The following is a 19904-nucleotide window of genomic DNA, read 5'->3' on the forward strand; positions in this document are numbered from 1 at the left end:
AAAAAAAAAAAAATCAATACAAACATAATAATCATCACTTATAAAACAGTGGATATCTATATCAAAATAGCAGGGCACTTATTTGCAAAGAGGGGAGAGAAAAATAAAACTTACTACCTAAAATAAAATGTTAAAGCTCATCCTACATCTTAGCTTACTTATACTTATCTATAGGGAATAGAGAGGGAGAGAAAAAGTCAGAAATGTTTGGGGAAGGGGAGGGAATGAATACATTAAATTAAATGAATGAATAAAATAAATTAAAAAAAGAAAAACTGGGGGGTTTTCTACACCACGGGCAGGGACCTGAGCCAGGTCGGGCAGGGACCTGAGCCAGGTCTGCCAGGTGCTCCTCCCACACTGCTGCAACACCAGGCACCATGGCTCCTGAGGCAGAGGGGGGCAGGGAGGAGAGTCTTCCCTCTACCGAGCCCGATCTGCCCACCCTCGCTGTTGTGCTCCCTTTCCCCTCCCAGGGGCCCTGCCTGGCCGTGCCCCTGCCCTGCCGCTGCAGGAGGAGGGGGCAGGGCCCTTGCTGGGGGCAGCAGCACCTGTCATAATGTGGGGGAGCAAGCCCCATCCCGGTGGGGTGTTGCACTGCTGCCCGTCACTGTCATTCACTCACCGCTTGCTGCTCCAGCTGCTGGGTGGAGGGAGGTCCAGCCCCCATCGCTCGGTGTATGCTTGAGGCAAGCCCCCTTCAGGCAGGAGGATGCTTACTCAGCCCCTGGCCCCGACCACAGGCCCAGTGGCCTGAAGCACAAGAGCGACCCTGGTTTGAGCCACATCAGTTTTCTGATACTACATTCAAACAGGTTTATCTCAAACCAGTTTCAGCCGTTTTCAAACTGGTTTATGTCCACTGAACGTCTGTTCTGTTACAGGTTTAAACCGGTTTCTGATCACCTAAACCGGTTTATGTGTAATGTCTGTCTCTTGCCTTGGTATCTGGGAATACTAGCCCCTTGTACCAGCTGGGCTGCTGAAGCAACCCTAACCTAGAGTGGCCCCTGTACCCTCTACCCATTGCAACAGTCTGGCAGTGGGGGCTGCTGCCTGGCTGTGACCTGTTGCCACCTCCGACAGCATCTGCACCCTTGAGCCTGTGGTCCCATGGCTGCATGCCTAACAGACCCAGACAGGGACCGCACAGCTGCCTGGGCTGTGGTATGGGCACCATAGAAGCAGCTCCTGCACTTGTGGGACTTGTGGGACAGCTGCCAATGGGCCATGGCTGCACATTTGGCCTTCAGGCAGCACCTCCTGGCCATTTGCTGGAGGACACACTTCAGCAGTTGAAAGTGGGCCACCACAACGAACACATCTTCCAGACAATAGCTGCCCAGATAAAAGAGTGGGGACTGTGGGTTTGGGAGGGCTGTGTGGGGATGGGGGAACTGTGTGGAAGGATTGGGTCTCCTGCCTGCCCCACCATAGTACACCGCGCCCCCCAAGCCAGCAGCAGGCCCTCATGTTGCTCATGGCCTATTGCAGGCAGAGCCCCCTAGCAGCACACAGTGCTACCAGAGACCTGGGGCTACATGTAGTCCATGAAGCTGCCCCAGTCTGCTGGCATGCACTTTCAAACAGGACTGGGCTGACTCCTGCTACTTCCTGGAGCTCCTGGCACTGCAGGGAAGAGCTGCACACCATAAGGCCAGGCCATGTGTGGAGGCAGGAGCTGTCCCAGTCCAATGGCATGTGGTCCTGTTTGAAGACGTGCCAGCATGTAGCCCTGGGTCTCAGGCTATGTGCTGTCGGGAGGCTCTGCTTGCAGCAGGCCATGAACAATGCGAGGACCCGCTGCTGCTGCTGTGGGAGGGGTGGTGCTGTGAACTGTAGTGGGGGGCAGGCAGGGGACCCACTGCTCCCACACAGACCCCCCCAGCCTTGCCCCACTTCTATTTCCTCCAGCAGGGGCATGCAGCAGGCATAGAGATGCTCTGGCAGGGTGCTAGAGGATCTCTTTGGAGGACCCAGCCTCCAGTTGCTTTGGGGCATGGTCCAGGAGTGTGCCCCATGCTGGGTTTTTTTGGCAGGTTTTCTTTTGATACTGGGATTTCCTGGTATCAAACTTAAAGTCCATGCCGCATATTTGCAGGGCGGGGAACATTTTTTTGTTCATGAGATGCTACAACAAGCACACCTTCGCTCATGTGGATGTAGTCACAAGGGCATGTGCTTGCAGCAGCACAAATTGACACACACATGCCACTGCACATGCACTTTGTTGCTGGAGAAACTGTCCCACAATAGTCAAACTGGCCTTGCCAAGCTTCTCCTGGCTTTTCAGCCAGGGAATGCTGGAGGCTGGCCCTAGCAGTTTTGTCTGGTGGCCTGGAGCAGCGGGGGCACAGGTTGGGCAACACAGAGGCCTGGCTGGCAGCCAGAGCATTGCTCTGCATGTCCCAGCCTGTGTGCGCTAGCACATGGTTGCACATGCATTGCGCTGCTTTTTCTTTCTTTTTTTCTTCCTTCCCCCCCCCCCCCCCCCCCCCCTCCTTCTACTGGGACATCCTGGTAGCAATTTTTGGCTCTACACTGCAAATTCGCAGTGCTGGGCATGTTTTAATGTTTCCCATGTGCAATTTCTGGCACCACAAACTGCATGTCCCTGCATATCTGGACACAGCCTTAGAGATGAGTTTTGAGTGCTGCTTTTGGTTTCTCAGGTACTGGGGGCAATGAAGCTTGTGTTGCCAGAAGTACCTTCTCTCTCTCATTTTTTCCTCCAGGGATTTTATATATAAAGGACTGTCTTTACAGCTGATAGCTTTAAAGCTGATATTTTATATAACCAAGGTTTCAGATAAAGCACACTGTGACCTACAATATTGCTTTGCTATTTTCATACACATGGAAATAGAATTGAGTGATGCACTGCATTTTGCAAAAACCTGAAAGCTAACTGCCTATAGTCTAATCTTTTTTTGGATCAAGCTGGGTTTTGCCTTGTACCTGGAAGGGTTTCTTTCTAGTTATTCAATGTATCTTAATAGAAGCAAAAGAAAATTAGAGTATATCATGGCTGTCTCACAGGCAGCCCATATGGCCCTGCAACTCCTTCTTCCCCTGACACCTGGTAGAGAAGGGCCTGGGAGCAGTTCCAATGCAGCCCATGTGGTGGGGAGGGATTCTGCAGCATATGGCCTGCTCAGCTTGTAGCATGAGGGCCACACACCGGTGCTGCCTGCATTGTCTGCCTGTGCTGAAACTGGACATCCCTGGAGTATATGATAACATTTGTTCATATGAGCAGAGTCCTAATCATATGCTGTTCAGAACACTTTGTGAATCGTTATAGCTGCAGGATCTATAATGAAATATCTGCCTTACAGAGGAAGAGAAGACTTTGTCAGGGCCTCAGGTAGCTAAGGGACAAAGCTCACAATAGATTTTCTTTAGCCAAACTCTTTGCAGGAATTTTTCCTAGTTAACAAGCAGAGAAAATATGAAACCTCCGTTTTCTGAGAATTATACTAGGTTTCTTTTGAGGAGTGGATAGGGGAAAATATATTACTGGGGAATTTTCCTTGGGCTCTTTCTATGTTCTGTGTGAGAATTTAAGAGAAGGTGTTATCTTTATGATCCTTCACAGAAATGTCATCTTTTTGCTTTGAACGTTATGACAGTTTCTAGTGGGCCTTCTGTTGCTAAATCAGAGAACAGCACTCTTCTCTGCTTGCTGGAAACCACACAGATTACAAGGAATTAGTTTCCTTCCTTGTCTAAATGCTAACCAACCAACCAACTTGGACATGCTCCCCAGCCATTCCCATCTTCTCACTGACATGCCTATGTAACAAGAACCTCTTGGCAGTCCTTGGCTGGGGGCATCACAGTATATTATGTGATTTATAATAAATTGTGGCTCTACAGGTTTTTACAGAAAAGAAGGGGTTGGCAGACCAGGGATGCAGAACATTTTAATTAGATTATTTCATTCATGTACTTGTGTACTGAATGGAAAATTGTCTTCTTTTTGTAAAAAAAAAAAAAAAAAAGTTTTCACTTTGATTTCTCCACAAGACAGGGAATTAGTACATTATTTTAAGCTACACGGTTATTGAAACACTTATCTCTCACCTATGTCTCTCAACACCTGTATCTCTTAAAGAATTGTTAATAGACATCTGAAATATAATATGAAAAGAGGAAAAGTTAAAATGTCAAGGTCTTATTCTCTTGCAGGCCATAGAGGTCAGTTTTACACTAATATAATCTTGCCTTCATTGAAATAATTCCGATAAGTGGCCATCTTAAAGAGGAGAATCAAGCTTACTATATTTTCTTCCCTTTTAATACAAATGTTCTGATTACTTCACTCTTACTCTGTTTCCCTAATATATGTTTTGCTATTGTATGTTCTTTGATTTCATGGGATACTGAATATTCAATTTCTCCTTATACTCACTTCTTCTAGCATGAAATTGAGCCTGGAAGTTAGTATAGACTGGAAGTTAGCTTAAATCTGCAAGTTAGGTCTCCTGGATTCTGCTCCTGTGTCTGTAACTGATTTACTGTGTGACCTTAGACTAGTCATTTAGTGTTCACTGAGCTTCTATTTACTTAGGTTTAAAAGATGCATAATGATGCTTTCCTCTTTAGGGATGTTGTAAATCTCAATTAATGTTGGTAAAGTCCTTTACAATGAAAGGATCCCTAATGTGCAACTGACAACTGTGACTTATTATTTTTCCCCTCTTTTCCACTTCTGTTTATTCTTTCCTTGCCCCGCATTTATTTCCTACTCTCTTTCTCTAATCATCTTCATCTAAATGACAGCAGGAACAGCTTATTATTCTCTAAATTAGTAACTTGAGGTAATAAAGAAGCGAGTAAACAATTTTTGCTGCGGTTGTTTTGCACCACTTTTTTTTCATTGCTGATTAGTTTTATTTATGTTGGTGCTTTCTCTACAGTCGAGAATTATTTTTTTTTGTGGAACTTAATGAAATTTATTGTATATATTGCCTTTTCTCCTTTGCTTTTCATGCTAGTCCATGTACAGAGGATCCCCGGTTGGTACACAGACTTTTTAACCCTATAACAGATTTGCATAAATACAAAAATGTATAAGTTAAATACTGAAGTGTGTTTCCTATTTTAGGTTAAGTTATATATAATAAGGGGAGAGATTAGGTTATATGTTATTCTGTGATAAATCATATCCAATATTGAACTGAGAAATATGGTCATTTGTTATATTTCTAATCACCAGCTTGCTTTTCTTTAAGGCAGGGGTCAGCAACCTATGGTGCACAGGCCAGATCCAGCCTACAAGGATGTCATCCAGTCTGTGTTTTACTAAGTGCATACTGTTCTCCAGTCATTTGATTCAGTCCACATTTTGCTAATGACGTGCTGATCATGTGTAGCTGCTCCAACCAGGTGCAACACCCCATGTGGAGGGCTGCTTTTCCTCTCTGTTGCCTCTGCTTAGTGTTACATGGAGTGGCTAGAGGAGAATTGTGCCCTCATTACTGGCTGTGTTGCAAGTTGTGGCCTGTGTTTGCAAAAGGTTGCCAATCCCTGCTTTAAGAGATAACTGCATCTGTGTCCTAATGGAAATTCTGATCATTGCACTACATTTTTGTATGAAGAAACTCAGTACTTAGTTTCAGAAACATATTACAAAACGCCAAACTCATTCTATTAATTATTATCTTCTCCTACATATGCTGACTGCATCTATTTTCTTTTCTGAATAGATTAAGCTTGTCAACATCAACTCAACTGATATTGCTGATGGTAGGCCTTCTATTGTGCTGGGCTTGATGTGGACCATCATTTTATATTTTCAGGTACCATATGTTGTGTATTTGAGCATTATCTCAAGAAGTAATAGTCCAGATCCTTACCTAACATAAATTAGTATAGCTTCTTTAATATCAGCAAGGACAAACCAGTATATATCAGCTGAGAAGCTGGTCCATAATGTATATTAACTGAGGGTGATCATGTAAAATTATGCCAAGTAAATATTTGGACATACTCTCTCAGTACTTTATCCAAGAAAAGCAAAACAAGGGAAATGTTTTTAGTTACTTGTTAAGAGGGACCATCAATAAGCCTTAGAGAATAGAGCTGTGCGAAACAGCACCATTTCGTTTCTACTTCCAGTTCAACAGGACAGGGTTTCATTTCGAGTTTTGTTTAATTTTTAAAGCACTGTTCTGTTTTGACACTATTTGGATGTTTCGCCCTGGGCTATAATGGGGAAGCACGTAACTGCCTATACCTTTGTCATTTCTTCTTTGATTTGGATGAAACTTAATGGGATGGTAGCCCCTTCTGAGGCCATGAATCCTGCCATGTTTCAAGGAGATAGGTGCAGGGGGTCCTGGGAAACTACACTGCAAACTATTCAGAACAAAACTTGTGTCACTTGTAAGTGTGAAGGCACAGAGAAAGCTCAGTTCAAACAGTGCTTTTTATGCTGTTTTTCTGTCCCTCGCCCAGAGCACTGGGATTGGAAAGGACCTCAGGGAAGGATGACAGTCACTGGCCAGCTGCACTTGTCAATATCAGAGCAGTCCTTTACCCCTCCCTCTCCTTAGTTTCTCTTTAGCTGCAAGCAAGCCCAGCTTCAAAACTCAAAACATTTCAAAATTTTCAAAACATTTTGACTGCCCTCATTTAGTTTTGAGGCTGTTTCGAAGTCTTTCGTTTCATTTCAATGTTGCTGTTTCAAGCCCAAAATGAGTCGAAACAGCGTTGAAACAAAACAGCTGGCGAAATTTACACAGCTCTATTAGAGAACCTGTTTGTAAATGTACTGTATAACAACATTCAACAGTCTATATGTAAGCATAATTTACTATTTTGAAGCTGAAATCTGACATACTTGTGACACCTGTTGACAACTTTGTGAGCTGCAGACAAAATTTGACTCCGATTAGTGTGGGGATAGAGGGAAAATCTACTGAAATTATGCCCCCAAAATAGGCTCTGTCCTCATGAATTGACAAAATGAAACATTAGAAAACCATAAACATCTGTACCGCTTAGTTCTCCAGAACCCCTTGTTTAATGCCACTGGGCTTTGCTAGGCTTTTTGAACTTGCTCCTTTTGCTTGAATGTCTTTGAATCTCCAGTGTTTCTTGTGACACCAAAATCACTCACAGTAAATTGTGCAGGTTTGTGATTTTTTTCCTTTTGTGTCCTATGTGAAGACATTTCAACCATGTTAACATGTCAGTTATCATCACTAGCTTCTGAGTCAACATCACAATGAGATGATTGGGGCAGATAATACCTGTGAGAGTTGTTACCCCAAGCTTTTTGCAGACTTGTCATTGCATTAGTTATACTTGATCCACCACACACAGACACTTACTTTTTATTTAAATGAAATCTGAGATTCTGGAGAACTGCATAGTGGCTTTAGTGAAGTGGCAATAATATCTGCTCCCAAACCTTGATGCTCACACAAAGGGGGCTTGATTGTGTGGTGTGCTGAGAAACCTTAAATCCCTAAACTGTTGTTTCCTGAAGCAGGCAAAAATGTGCCTATTTTTGTGAGTAAATCTGATATCTTTTATTAGACAAACTAAAATAGTTGGAAAAATTATTTGCAAGCTTTTGCAGACAAACACCCCTCTTCAGTCTGAGGAAGCGTCAGCTCAGCTTCCACATCCTGAAGAAGGGCATTTGTACCCAAAAGTATTCAAAGAAGAATTTTTCCAACTATTTTATTTGGTCTACTAAAATATATCAGATTTACCCAAGGAACCTTGTCTGTGTCCTTAGACCAACACAGCTACAACCAGTACCCTAATTTTTATAAAATCCTTTAAAATAACCATTTCATGTTAAAACCTAATTAGTGGGGAATGTAATGTTCTGAAAATTGGGGGACTAATGATTCTGATAGTGCAGATAATTGTGTCCCCATCATGCTTTGTTAATGTTTCTCAGTGCTCATCTGGAAGATATCTACTATTTCATTGGTAGACCTCTCTGAAGTAGAAACTTCCAGTCATTTGATTATTACTAAACTAACGCAGGAGTTTTATAATGAGATCAAATAAGTCATTTTGACTGTTTTGAGGAGTGTGTGGGAAGAGGGATTATTTCTTGTTATCTTCTCTTGCTGATCATAGCTCCCCCATCATGTCCATTCTTGGCTATTGTTGGATAAATGAAGCATGTCTGCAAAGGCAAGTTTCAAATGCTCGCTCTGGATCAATATTACTGATGACATCAACAGAAGTGTCTTCATAAAGTCAATAAAATTACCTTTTCTTTGAACCAGTATTTCTAATTTGCATGGATGGTGTTATGTAAACTACACATTTGCATATGTTTCTGTCTGAAGGACATCATTTAGAGGCAGGATTTATGATGGTCCCTTTTTTCTATCTAGCTCATTTCTTTTAGTCATAGCTCATGTCCTCTTTTAGCTAGACAAGGCATTATTTCTAAAGCAAAGTGATTAGGATTAATATGAGTAACTGATGCCTTTCTACATACAGATTGAAGAGCTCACAAGCAACCTTCCACAGCTGCAGTCACTGTCTAGCAGTGCCTCTTCTGTGGATAGTGTTGTCAGTTCCGAAACTGCAAGCCCACCAACTAAACGGAAGGTGGTAACCAAAGTCAAAGGAAGTGCTAAGAAGGCTTTGCTAAAATGGGTGCAGTACACAGCAGCAAAGTAAGTATCCCTTGCATTAATTTATATTTTTTCTGGATTTTAAGATCTCCACTCAAACTGTGAGATCTTTGAGGCAAGGACTCCTTTTTTCTCTTTTCGTACAATGCCTAGCACAATGATGTCCTCAAATGTGACTGGTGCTACTAGGGACTAACACAATAAACATAATGAATAAATAATTTAAATTACTCTTACAGAATCTCATTTTATGATCTTTCTAATAGTAAGCAGGACTATCTTGGATAGAGTGAAAAACTGAAGAGAGAACTGGATTTTGTCTGAATGACACTGTGTTTGCTCTTGCTGCCAAAACCCTTGATATAACAATGCTTGTTCCATACTGGAAAGGTACTAGTTGGTGACAGAGCTTTTAGAGGAATGATATTATGTCTCCAGCAGTTAACACTTACTGTCCTTGAATAAAATTAGTTGAAAGTCATAAATATTATGCTTCAATTCAGTGAAACTCAAAATAGTGTATATTACACAAAGTGCATTAGTATTGCATTCTTAGTAAACTAAATCATATTTGAAGTTTTATTCTGCATTCTTTTCATTGGTACAAGTATTCTGTCTGCTGCTTCCAACAATAAAAAAAAAATAAAGAAAATAAAAAGGAAAGTCCTTCCCATCAAAGGTAAAGAGGAATTACCTGGGGTTTTTTTTTTTTTGTTCAAGTTAAATAAACTCTTATCTTACCTTACATAAATGCACAATAATACTAAGATTTTCAAAATTACCATGGAAAAGTCAAACATTGCATATCAGTGGTTACTTTCTCATTGTTAAATTGCTAATTGCATTTAGATTCCTTTTGAATCATTTGTGGAACTTTCAGTGACACTATAAGGGTAGTGGATTGTATGAAATGATGTAGGAACTTATGTTCGGAACAAGAACTTTAACGTGGGCTACTTTGTTAATTGCTGCTTAGTCCAAAAAGTGCTATGATCTATTATGTAGAAGGTAAATGAATACTGCAATCGTTTTCCTGACAAATGTAGGTATATAACTAAATATGCAAATGCATATAATTAAACAGTTACATTTTTAATTAAGGGAGATTGAAAGGGTTCAACTATGGTGAAAAGAACAAGTAATACTTAACATAACAACATACTTCATCATTTTCCACATAGAAGAACCATAATTGCGGTTCATTTCTCGTAGTACTCTGGGCTTAGTAGAGCCAATGAGCTCAGGTAAGACAAATAAATTTGTCATGGGTCAGGTAAGACAAATAAATTTGGCATGGGGCTAATGTTAAACCTTGTGTCTTCATATTGCCATGAATCATTGTCTCTTTTTTTTTTAATTTTAAGGCAGGCTGGAATTGAAGTAAAAGATTTTGGACAAAGTTGGAAAAGTGGTGTTGCTTTTCACTCAGTTATTCATGCAATTCGTCCAGAACTAGTGGACATGGAAAAAGTTAAAGGGAGATCCAATAGGGAAAACCTAGAAGAGGCCTTCACAATTGCAGAAACAGAACTGGGAATCCCAAGACTCCTTGATCCAGAAGGTACCTTACCTAAATAAACTCTATTGTATCACTTTTTGGACTGTTTGTATTAGCTACATTTCATAGTAAAGTTTTGTTTGTATTTTTTCCCTCAGAAGGGTAGGTAATATTTCTGCTGTTTAGTTATGAAATAACTTACGATGTCGTCTACTCTTTTCCAGATGTGGATGTTGACAAGCCGGATGAAAAGTCCATCATGACCTATGTAGCACAGTTCCTAAAACTGTATCCAGATCTTCATCACACAGTGACTGATGTACAGGAGAATGATGTAGGTTTCTTTTACATTTATATATGAAATAGAGTTATCTATGTGCATAACTGGCATAGTTTTACATGCTTTGAAAACAGAATCACTTATCATTCTTTTTTTAAGAGCATCAGACCAGAACTAAAAAAAACAAAACAAAGCATCTGATTCATCAGACAGGATTACCTGAGTGTAAAAAAGTTAGTATTGTAGGTGAACCCTGGTACACTGTTGTAGATGCACAAAATAGATTAGTAAAAGGAATACTTGCTCTGTGGAGAGCAATGGAAGTCAGGAGTAGAAGGAGCTCTGTTGAGCAGTGGCAAACTCAGTGATCCTATGGTGCCTTAAATACCTTTCAGACTTCATGTAAGAGTGCAGTAATACATTACCTGAAGCAATGAATCCTCCCCCCACCACTGTTCCATTACATCTTTTAATCAAGATTGCAAAGCAGGAACAGGTTTGAAACATTGCTTATGCCCAAATATGTGGCTTTTTGGACTAGTGGGATAGTTATGATATAGACAGGGTCGCCTGTCTGTTGCACAATTTAGTTTTTTGTTGACCCTAAAAACAACATTCAGTTAAAGATATCATTTGTTGTTGCTGTTTTCTACATGCGTTGTTGGACTGGCCTGGCATCTGAATGGTTGTGATGGTAAAATTCCTAATCCTGATCCTTTCCTCCCTGAGTTGTAAAAGGCTTGAAATACTGCTGAGGCTCAACCCCTAGCAAGGGGTAAAAGGGTAGGATGTATCTAGCACTTCCTATCCATGGTTCCTTTGACTGCTTTTTGAAAGACATTTCTTGAAGGGAGAGGTATCTGATCCTCCATGGCTAGATTAAAAGAGAATGCAACGCATGAAGTGCAGAGGAAAAAGTAGAGTTAGCCCACAGAGCCCCCTCATGATTTGCCAGAGAGAATGACAATTTTATTAATCATTTGACAGTAACCAAATGTCTGTCTTAGTTTTCAGAATCATTTCTTCTGAGTTTGATTCTCTGTTACACCTCCAGCAAAGATAGATATACAGGTGTTGCTTCCCTGCTTAGTAAAAAATAAATGTTGCAATGTGTGCATCATGACTCTGGTTGTCCATTTTGATCTTTCAGGGTCTTTTAGTTTTACTGTCTAAGGAATTTCAAATAAATATGGCAGAAACGTTATTAAAGGTATTTTTTATAATTTGGTATTTCAAAATATTAGCATGGGATTTAGAAATTAAACTCTGGAAACTGATTTACTAGTGATTGTTTTAAATTCCAGGAACACAAGGCTAGAAACAAAGCACATTCCCATTAGGGGTGTACGAAGCGGGCCCTGTTTGTTTCGGATTTGGCCCAAATCAGGGACAGTGATTCGATTTGTTGATTTGGATCACTGTCCATGATTCGATTCAGCCGAATCCGAATCTGAAGATTCAATGCCGATTCAGAGAATCAGTGATTCAGCCATAGACACAGCTTTAAATGTTTTTTCTGCATACCTCGAGGTACTAGCACAGCTCGTGAATGCTGTGATGCTGGGGCAGATGGAGTGTCCCACAGGTTGTGGGGGGAGAGGGAGGGCCTGCACATGGTCGGCAGCGAACCCAGAAGTGGACCAGAAGTATTTCCAACCATGTTTAGATTGGTGCCGTATAGAAAACAGATTGTTTGGTTTGTTGGCTGGTACCTGACTACTTCATATACATAGTCAACTTTATAGTATCCCAGGAAAAGCCTAAGATCATTTTTTATTAAATATCATATCGCAGGTTCTTCACGTCATTGATGTCCAGCTTTAAGTCAGTAGGTAATTTCATTATATAAGAAATCTCCTCTGACTATATACAGTAAAAACATGGCCACTGGGCTTTGTTGAGTGGTGCAGTGCAGATTATCTGCAGAAGACTGGAGTAACCAGACCTTAGGGATATAGCAGCAAAGAACTCTCTTTTTAGGATTACATGTCCCATGATGTTCATGGTACCTACCTTTGTCAGTAGCCATGCTTGAAGGTTGAAAATTCAGGTATGTAATAATTACATAGGCCAGAAGTTATTTATACAAATTTATCTTTAGGCATTTTAGTTAGTGCATGGATTTTCAGAGAGTTTGGACAACTGTATCTGCTGTAGTTCAGCATTTATGGAAGCCAGACCACTGAGGTTTTTTTCCTTAATTTAAATGTAGGTTTGAAGCTTAAAACTTCTTGCTCAGTTCTTTACAACTGAGGATTTGAATAGTTCAGCAGCTGATATGCTTTCTGATGTTTACATATCAGAAAGAACAGGATAGTCCAGTTAAGTAAAGACTTTTTTTATTATGTACTTAATTTCCTCATGAAACACCAGTGAGCAGTTTTAGCTGTTTCCATATCAAGGTGCTCCTTTTTCTTTATAATCTTTAATTTAACCTCAATGATATCAATTTAAAAATGTTATAAGTTGTTTTGACTTTGAGGCTGGGTCATAAACTTTTTGGACTGATTTAAGTTATCTCACTTTTTCTTGTTATATGGGAGCTCATATCCACTTTTCCCTTGTCTAATTATACACCTTAGCTTGTATATTGCTGTTAATCACTGCACTGTTACTCAGTTGCTTGTCTCTGTATACCAATGAATATTCATGGAAAGATAACAAAATATGCTATTACTTTAAAATGTCATTTGGGAGTAGCATTCAGGGAATAAACTGTAGAGGGCTATAGATATAACAGAGATATTAGCAGAGATCAAAGAGTTTATTATTTATTTATTTATTAAAAGAGGCACAATTCTAGATATAATTCCACAAGCCAACTCAGCATGGTAGTTTGCACACTGTTCCACATGCTGCTTGAGATGCCTTATCTTCAGAAGATAATTTACTTGTTTGTAAGTGTATTCTTTTGATGGTTCTGAATGAGTGTGCTGAGTACTAAGCACTGATTAAGGCTTTGTTATTGTTAAGTATGGTAATTTATCCAACATGAGGGATGACTGCTGGTCCCTTTGCTGCGGAAGGTACTTTACATTTGCACCTACCATCATGCAAGTTTTACTTGGAACTGTGATTGTCAAAAGTGAGATTTTGAAATGCTTACATTTAAGCCAGGGATCAACGTGTGGTATCTTCTCATTTTACAAGTGAGACTCAGAGACTGAGAGTTAATGTTCCTTCACATAAAGTTAATGTGAAACATATCCCAGTGGGTGTATGAAGAGCTAATAAACTGGAAAAGAAGTTATGGAGGGGCAGGTTGCAAGAAAAGAATAGTTAAATAAGATCATAACTAATCATTGCAGATACTAGGAAATTATTATTTATGAGCAAAAATATTCTGAGCAAAATTTAACCTTTGTGTAAGTAAATTCCATTTAATTGACTTCAGGACTAATTTTGCAGCCTATCTGAAATTGATCTCTCTGTGATGGAACTGTGTGGTAAACATGACTAATTTGCCAAATACTATGTTATAAATGCTGTATTAATTTAAAAGGTTAAACTTTGGCTTCACTGAAATCACTGGTCAAGCTCCCTTTCACTTAATAGAGGTCCATATTTCCCATGTAGTCTGCATGTATCTATCCAATGTAAACAGCTAACTTTCAGCAGTTAATTTCAGGCCTCATGGCAGCACTCCCACTTGTTGCAATGGCACTAGTAATTTTCTCATGTTATTCACCTATGAGCATATAATTTCTGTTAAACACAAGATCATATGGAGCTAAATCTTATTATCCTCACTAGACATAAAACATACAGCTGCTGGGAGCATCTGCATGTGCAACTGTATAGTTAGGAGAGCTGTTGGAGAAGCTTTAGAGCATCAGATGCCTTTCCTCAGGTCTATACCTCAGTAGAAGGGCACCTGAGGAAGGGCACCTGATACTCTAAAGCTTGCCCGGCAGCTCTCCTAACTATACAGTTGGTCCAATAAAAGATAAAAGCCTTGTAGATGCCCTGCTTCTGAGAATTAGAAAGATATCCTATAATTTTCCTGTGTAGATATGTAATTCTCTTATACTTTCAATGGCCACAGGTGTGCAAATTGAGGATTCCCAAAAGCAAATCCTACTTTGTCCTGGAGGGGCACACAGCACTTAGACACCTTCAAAGACAGATGCCCTGGTGTGTGGCTCTCCACTCACTCATCTGGGGATTTTAGTTTAGCATAGATTTAGTTGGATGCATTCAGTTGCTTGGAACGTTGGAATCTTAGGGAGGAAACGGCATCACCTTTTGTTACCTTTGTGCCAGCACAGAAATTGTTGTGGTGGCACAAACACCAAGCAAAGAGACATTCATACCCCTTATCATGCCACAAATGTAAAAAATGTGTGGCCATCACAAAGGTGGTATTAATTTGTGCCACTTTATTGTGGCAGACATCTATTTGCTTTGTGGTGGGAGAGTGTAGACAGCGTGGAGCTGCTTGCACCCTCTAGCCATCCCAGGCAGGTGCTCCAGGGGCTAGTGGGGCCCAATTCTGTGCACCCCAGGATTTTCTGTGCAGGATCGAGCCCCACAAGTCCTGCAGATGCCTGCCTGGCTTTCCCTGCTTGCACTTCAGATACACCCCTGACATATTCAGGGTACATGTCCCTAAGCAGGGAAGGCTAGGGTTTCCCCATTTAGAGATGTTCTCTCAAGATCTCCAGGGTATGGTTCTGTTAGTATGGAAAGTCAGGGTTTCCCTGCTTACAGAGACCTGCTCCTGGGATTTCCTGCATGTTCTCTTCTTTTCACCCCTACTTTTATTATTCTTTTTTTTACCTTCTGCTGGATTCAGTGGGGAGAGGAAGGGAGGGGAAGGGTGAACAGCACCAGCTCTGGAGCTTGCACAAAAGCAAAGGATCTGGCCAGACTGTGTCCACAATCAACTGGTGAGCTCAAAGCTCATTGCTCATGCAGAGCTCTAGCAGGAGCCCATGCTGACTAGGTTGTGAGTTCAGGGTTTACTGCATATGTAAGGCATGCCAAAGTCTGGTGGGGGTGGGAGGGTGTTACCTTGCCTGCCCTATTCCTAGATTCACTGCTGCCTTTTCCTAAAGCTATTGACATGTGTTACCCATTGACTTTTTAGTACCAAATGCATCACATAGACTGTTTCATGTGTCAGGTCTTGGCATTATGCATCATGGATGGCACTGTTCTAGATGGCATTTTAGTACTGGGGCAGACTGGCCATGGGGCATTTCCTCAGTGGAAATCAGAGGGGACTCTGACCTGCAGTCCAAGTAGGGGATCTGAAAGCAAATGAATCACCAGTCCTTACTGTATCTATTCCACTCTCCTGTTTAGGATGAATGTATGGCGAGAAGTGTCAAAGTGAATTTTAAGGAGGTGAGAGTAGAGAGCCAGCACCCGACAAGGGCCAGTAACAGAGAGCTAAAGAAGGCTGAGTATTATACACCTTATTTCCTTCAGCAGAAGTCAGAGGCTATAGAGCTTTCTATAGCCAGTCCACCCCATCTACTTATCCTCCCCCTGGACACAGGCACCTGCTCCTTCCTATTTGGGATCCTAGGTTATGACATCCAACAAGCAGGCCACGGCAGAAGTGCTCATGGTGTGGCCTGTCATATTCTAACAAAATCTACAAGTTCTTCTAAATACCTGTCACAAGAACATGAAAAAAGAAGAATCCAACAAGCATTTCCTGTTGGCACCCCAGATAGGAATTCATGGGTCTGTGAGCATGTCATAGAAGATCTTAGCATTAAGTAGAAGAACCATTTGCATAGTTTGTAACTGCCCTAATATTTAAAATTTGCAAACAAGAGGGCACATGCACTGTAGTGTGAATTGGAACAACTAAGGAGAGGGGAGGTCAAGTACGTAGGGGCCTGAGGACCCTTGGCCCCCCTTGGGAAGAGGGCTGTCACCTGAAATGTGCAAAACCTTCCATATGTCCATCATCTTAGCACCCCACCCCAGCAAAAATGAAAGTCGGTGCCCACGATTCCTATCACTATTCTTCTATTACTAACTGTTTGACCGCTTTGTTCAGAACACAGCAATAGAAAGAACTTGATGATAGTAGATTGCAATGTTCCATAATTCCTCTAATGAATTTAAGTAATATGTTCTTGAAGGTTAGTGTGATATCAGTGGTTATATAAGCAGAAGAAACCATGATCAAGATACTGTGATTTTACTGGGGGGGGTTCCCCAACTAAGATTTAAGGATATAAAAACATTTGTCTCTTTTACCAACTTGCTGCTAGGTGGTGCACTTAATACATCAAGCCAACAGACATACTAACTTACAACATTCTATTAGTATGCGCTGATTTTTCAAAGGTACTATGCAAGATGATAAAATTGGGAATATACATTGCTATAAATTAAGCTGACTTTTTATTGGTGATTCACCCTGAACAAATGATGCCATTTATATTAAATGTGGCAAACTACAGTTAGCTTTGGGGATTTATTAAAATGGTTTCATCTGAGGATGGCTTTAGATGGAAGTTATATGTGATTGTATGCTCTATCTGACTCTGCAATACCCTAAATGTTCACCCCAGTTAGATGAAATTCATATCTAGATATCTAAATTCTGCTCTCCCACCTGTGCAATGTCATTCAGTTAGGGTGCATGCAGAAATATTGAGATAGATGCCAATATTGACATTGTTTTGTAATAAAGAACATTTCCCTGCTAGGTAAGAGCATTGTCTCACCTGTATTTGGCGCACTGCAATAACTAGTTGCAACATTCTTTTGGCTTTTCTGTCTGCACAGAAGGAAGACAGACTGATGCTGAGAGACCTGAAAGTTTGGGTAGAGCAGTTTGAAAGAGACCTGACGAGGGCCCAGATGACAGAAGCAAGCTTACAGGAGAAGTACCAGGTAACCTATGGAAAACTGTCAGAATTTTTTTTTGTCACAATTAAATATAATGCACACCCTGCATCTGTAAGTCTTTTACTCATAAGTATTGCAGTGCTAGTGTGTACATGCATTAGTATCTGCCTTTCACAGATGGAACACATCTGAAAAGCATGAAAATGTAGACCCACATTTTGCCCTGTAGAACTGTATCCAGAAGATTTTTACCTAACGTACATCTTTTTACTGCAGCATTGAGAAGGGCTTAGTCGCCTCAAAGAAGTGGGCAACTTACACAAATGCTTCATAAGCCTTCATGTTGTGGTTATATGATGGGGGACATTTGGAGGGTAAGGGGCAAGCTGAGAAGTGTTAGCAAGTCTTTAGCAGGGCTGGAAATTGCATTTTACCCCCACCTCAAGCCTATGGAGTTTAGTCAGAATATATAATACCATCTGGGGCTGTATTATATTTTCCACAGGAAAAAAAAAGCTTTCTCCTCTCATATCTTGATACAGGATAGGATATTTTGACTTCAGCAGAGGAAAGCCAAAGATAATGTGGAGAATACAAGGCCTCTAGAAGCATATAATCATTCACTCATGGGTCTGATTTCCCTGCCTTTTCCACACAGACAAATTCTAATCCCTTGAAAAGATGATGTTAGGGGGATTTTGGTGGAGATTTTCGCACCTGAAGAACCCTGACCTAGGTTTTTTTTCTTTTTGGGGGGGGGAGGGGGAGGGGGATTGTTTTGTTTTTTGCGGAAGAAGATGATTTAATAACTTTGAGGGAAATACTAAAAACAGGCAGTTCGCTTTGACTACACTTGAATTCTCTCCTTTGAGTTCTCTTCTGTCATTACAATCACATGTTTGCGTCAAAGTCTGCTCAGTTATTCCATCTGAATTTGGAATCATAATCTTGATTTATTCTATTTAGCTACATGGAACAAATCTACATTTGCAGTGTTTCAGATCTAAAGCAGTGTAAAGCAACGCAGATCTCTTTTGTTAAAATAAAGCTTTTAGTCTGCCTTTTAATTTTGGCAGATCTTTCAGCAGAACCCCAGTTCTATATTTTTGAACCCATAATACTTACTCCTAGAATTCTTCTCTGTAGCTGAATTATTCATTCATTTCACAGGGGATATCAAGCATGTGACAAAACTAAAGATCAGGCCCTAGCTGCTAGTGCTGGTTTAAAGATTTCAGTAGATAGCTGTAAGCAGGTGGAATTCTTATAGGCATAATGTATAAAGTGCTCACCTAAACCCTTTTCTTTTCCTGGGGTTTGGCATTATTAGTCATTTCAGTAATGACAGAAGTAAAATGGCATACATTTCAAGCCACATTTTCTCCCCAAGCTTACTTATTCCTTTGGAGTTCTTTGCAGCTCCTATCTGTCCCAACCACTGCTTTCTTCTGTCCCTGAAGTAAGCTCTAATTTCCAATATAACCTTATTAATCTAATTGAGTGTACTGCTAGTTTGACCTGATGCTTAGGTATCTGATAGAAAGAGGACAACAGAAGAACCATGCATCTATATGGAGGGTTCTTGAGTAGGTCATCCTCTTAAAGCTTTTAATAAGAACATTGTGCAGGGGTTCTTAATTTGTGGCCCTAGACCTGTTCCCATTTGGGAAGGACTGAATATTCTGTCTGTTCAAAATTATTAAATACTCTCCCCCTTTTGTCATGCCATTTTATTGTATTTATTGTATTTATTTGCTCTTCTTGCAGTCATTTAAGCACTTCAGAGTTCAGTATGAAGTAAAGAGAAAACAGGTTGAACTTGGAATTCAGTCTTTACGGAAAGATGGTAAATTGTCGCTTGATCAAGCTATTGTGAAACAAGCTTGGGATAGAGTTTCTGCTAGGGTAAGTTAAAACACTTAATAAATATTCTGTATCGGGCATAATAAAGACACAGACACTCCCATAAGACTTAGATTTTAGGTGGAAGTTGGACACCTATACACGTGATGATTTCCACCATTTGAAGCGTTCTAAAGCCATCACTTCTTACACGTGGGCAATTTTAGAAAGTTTTTTAAATGGCAGAAGTAGCCTTAATTAAACCTTGTTGTTTGTGTTTTAAATGTAAGGCGAACTGCTTTAGTGTGTCGTAGCCTACTTAGTTTGCCATTATTGCATGTGTATTTAACTGGGGCTTCTCAAAGTGGTAATTACTAATTGTTACCATTGTGCAGTGTCTGGTGCCCCTGCCTCCTACTCTACAGAACTACAGCAAGGCATGAAACTTGCATCAAGCCGAATGTCTGTTAAGTTTTAACGTGTGATACGTAAAGTGCTTTAAGTAAAGTGCAAAAGTTACAGCACCTTTGAAAATGTCTTCCCTGAATATGTATAGGCACCCCTAAGTCCCAGTGAATGATCCACAAAACCCTTTCCTGAACATTTAGGTGCTTTAGAAGATATATATGCCTAACTTTTCTGTTGAGAAAAGGGAGCCCACCCCTGCCCCAGCCCTGGCAAAATCTGTGGGCAAGGAAGGAGCCCCCCAGGGGGCACTTGCTTGCCTGTACACAAATGCCAGGAGCTTGGGGAATAAGCAGGAGGAACTCATCCTCCTGCTCAATGCAAATAATTATGATGTCATAGGGATAATGGAGACCTGGTGGGACTCCATCCATGACTGGACCACAGG

At 40.8% G+C, this 19904-nt stretch overlaps 1 protein-coding gene across 1 annotated transcript in view; it reads left to right on the forward strand.

Annotated features, from left to right (window-relative positions):
- The window catches only part of SYNE1 (spectrin repeat containing nuclear envelope protein 1), a 522133-nt gene that overhangs the window by 142880 nt on the left and 359349 nt on the right, over window positions 1–19904 (forward strand). The window contains 6 exon segments of the mRNA XM_025205597.1: window positions 5712–5804; window positions 8479–8657; window positions 9980–10176; window positions 10338–10447; window positions 17147–17254; window positions 18977–19114. Of these exon segments, the coding sequence (XP_025061382.1) occupies window positions 5712–5804; window positions 8479–8657; window positions 9980–10176; window positions 10338–10447; window positions 17147–17254; window positions 18977–19114 (825 nt within the window).

Source organism: Alligator sinensis, unplaced genomic scaffold, assembly GCF_000455745.1.
Source record: "Alligator sinensis unplaced genomic scaffold, ASM45574v1 scaffold1177_1, whole genome shotgun sequence".
Taxonomy (NCBI): Eukaryota; Metazoa; Chordata; order Crocodylia; family Alligatoridae; genus Alligator; species Alligator sinensis.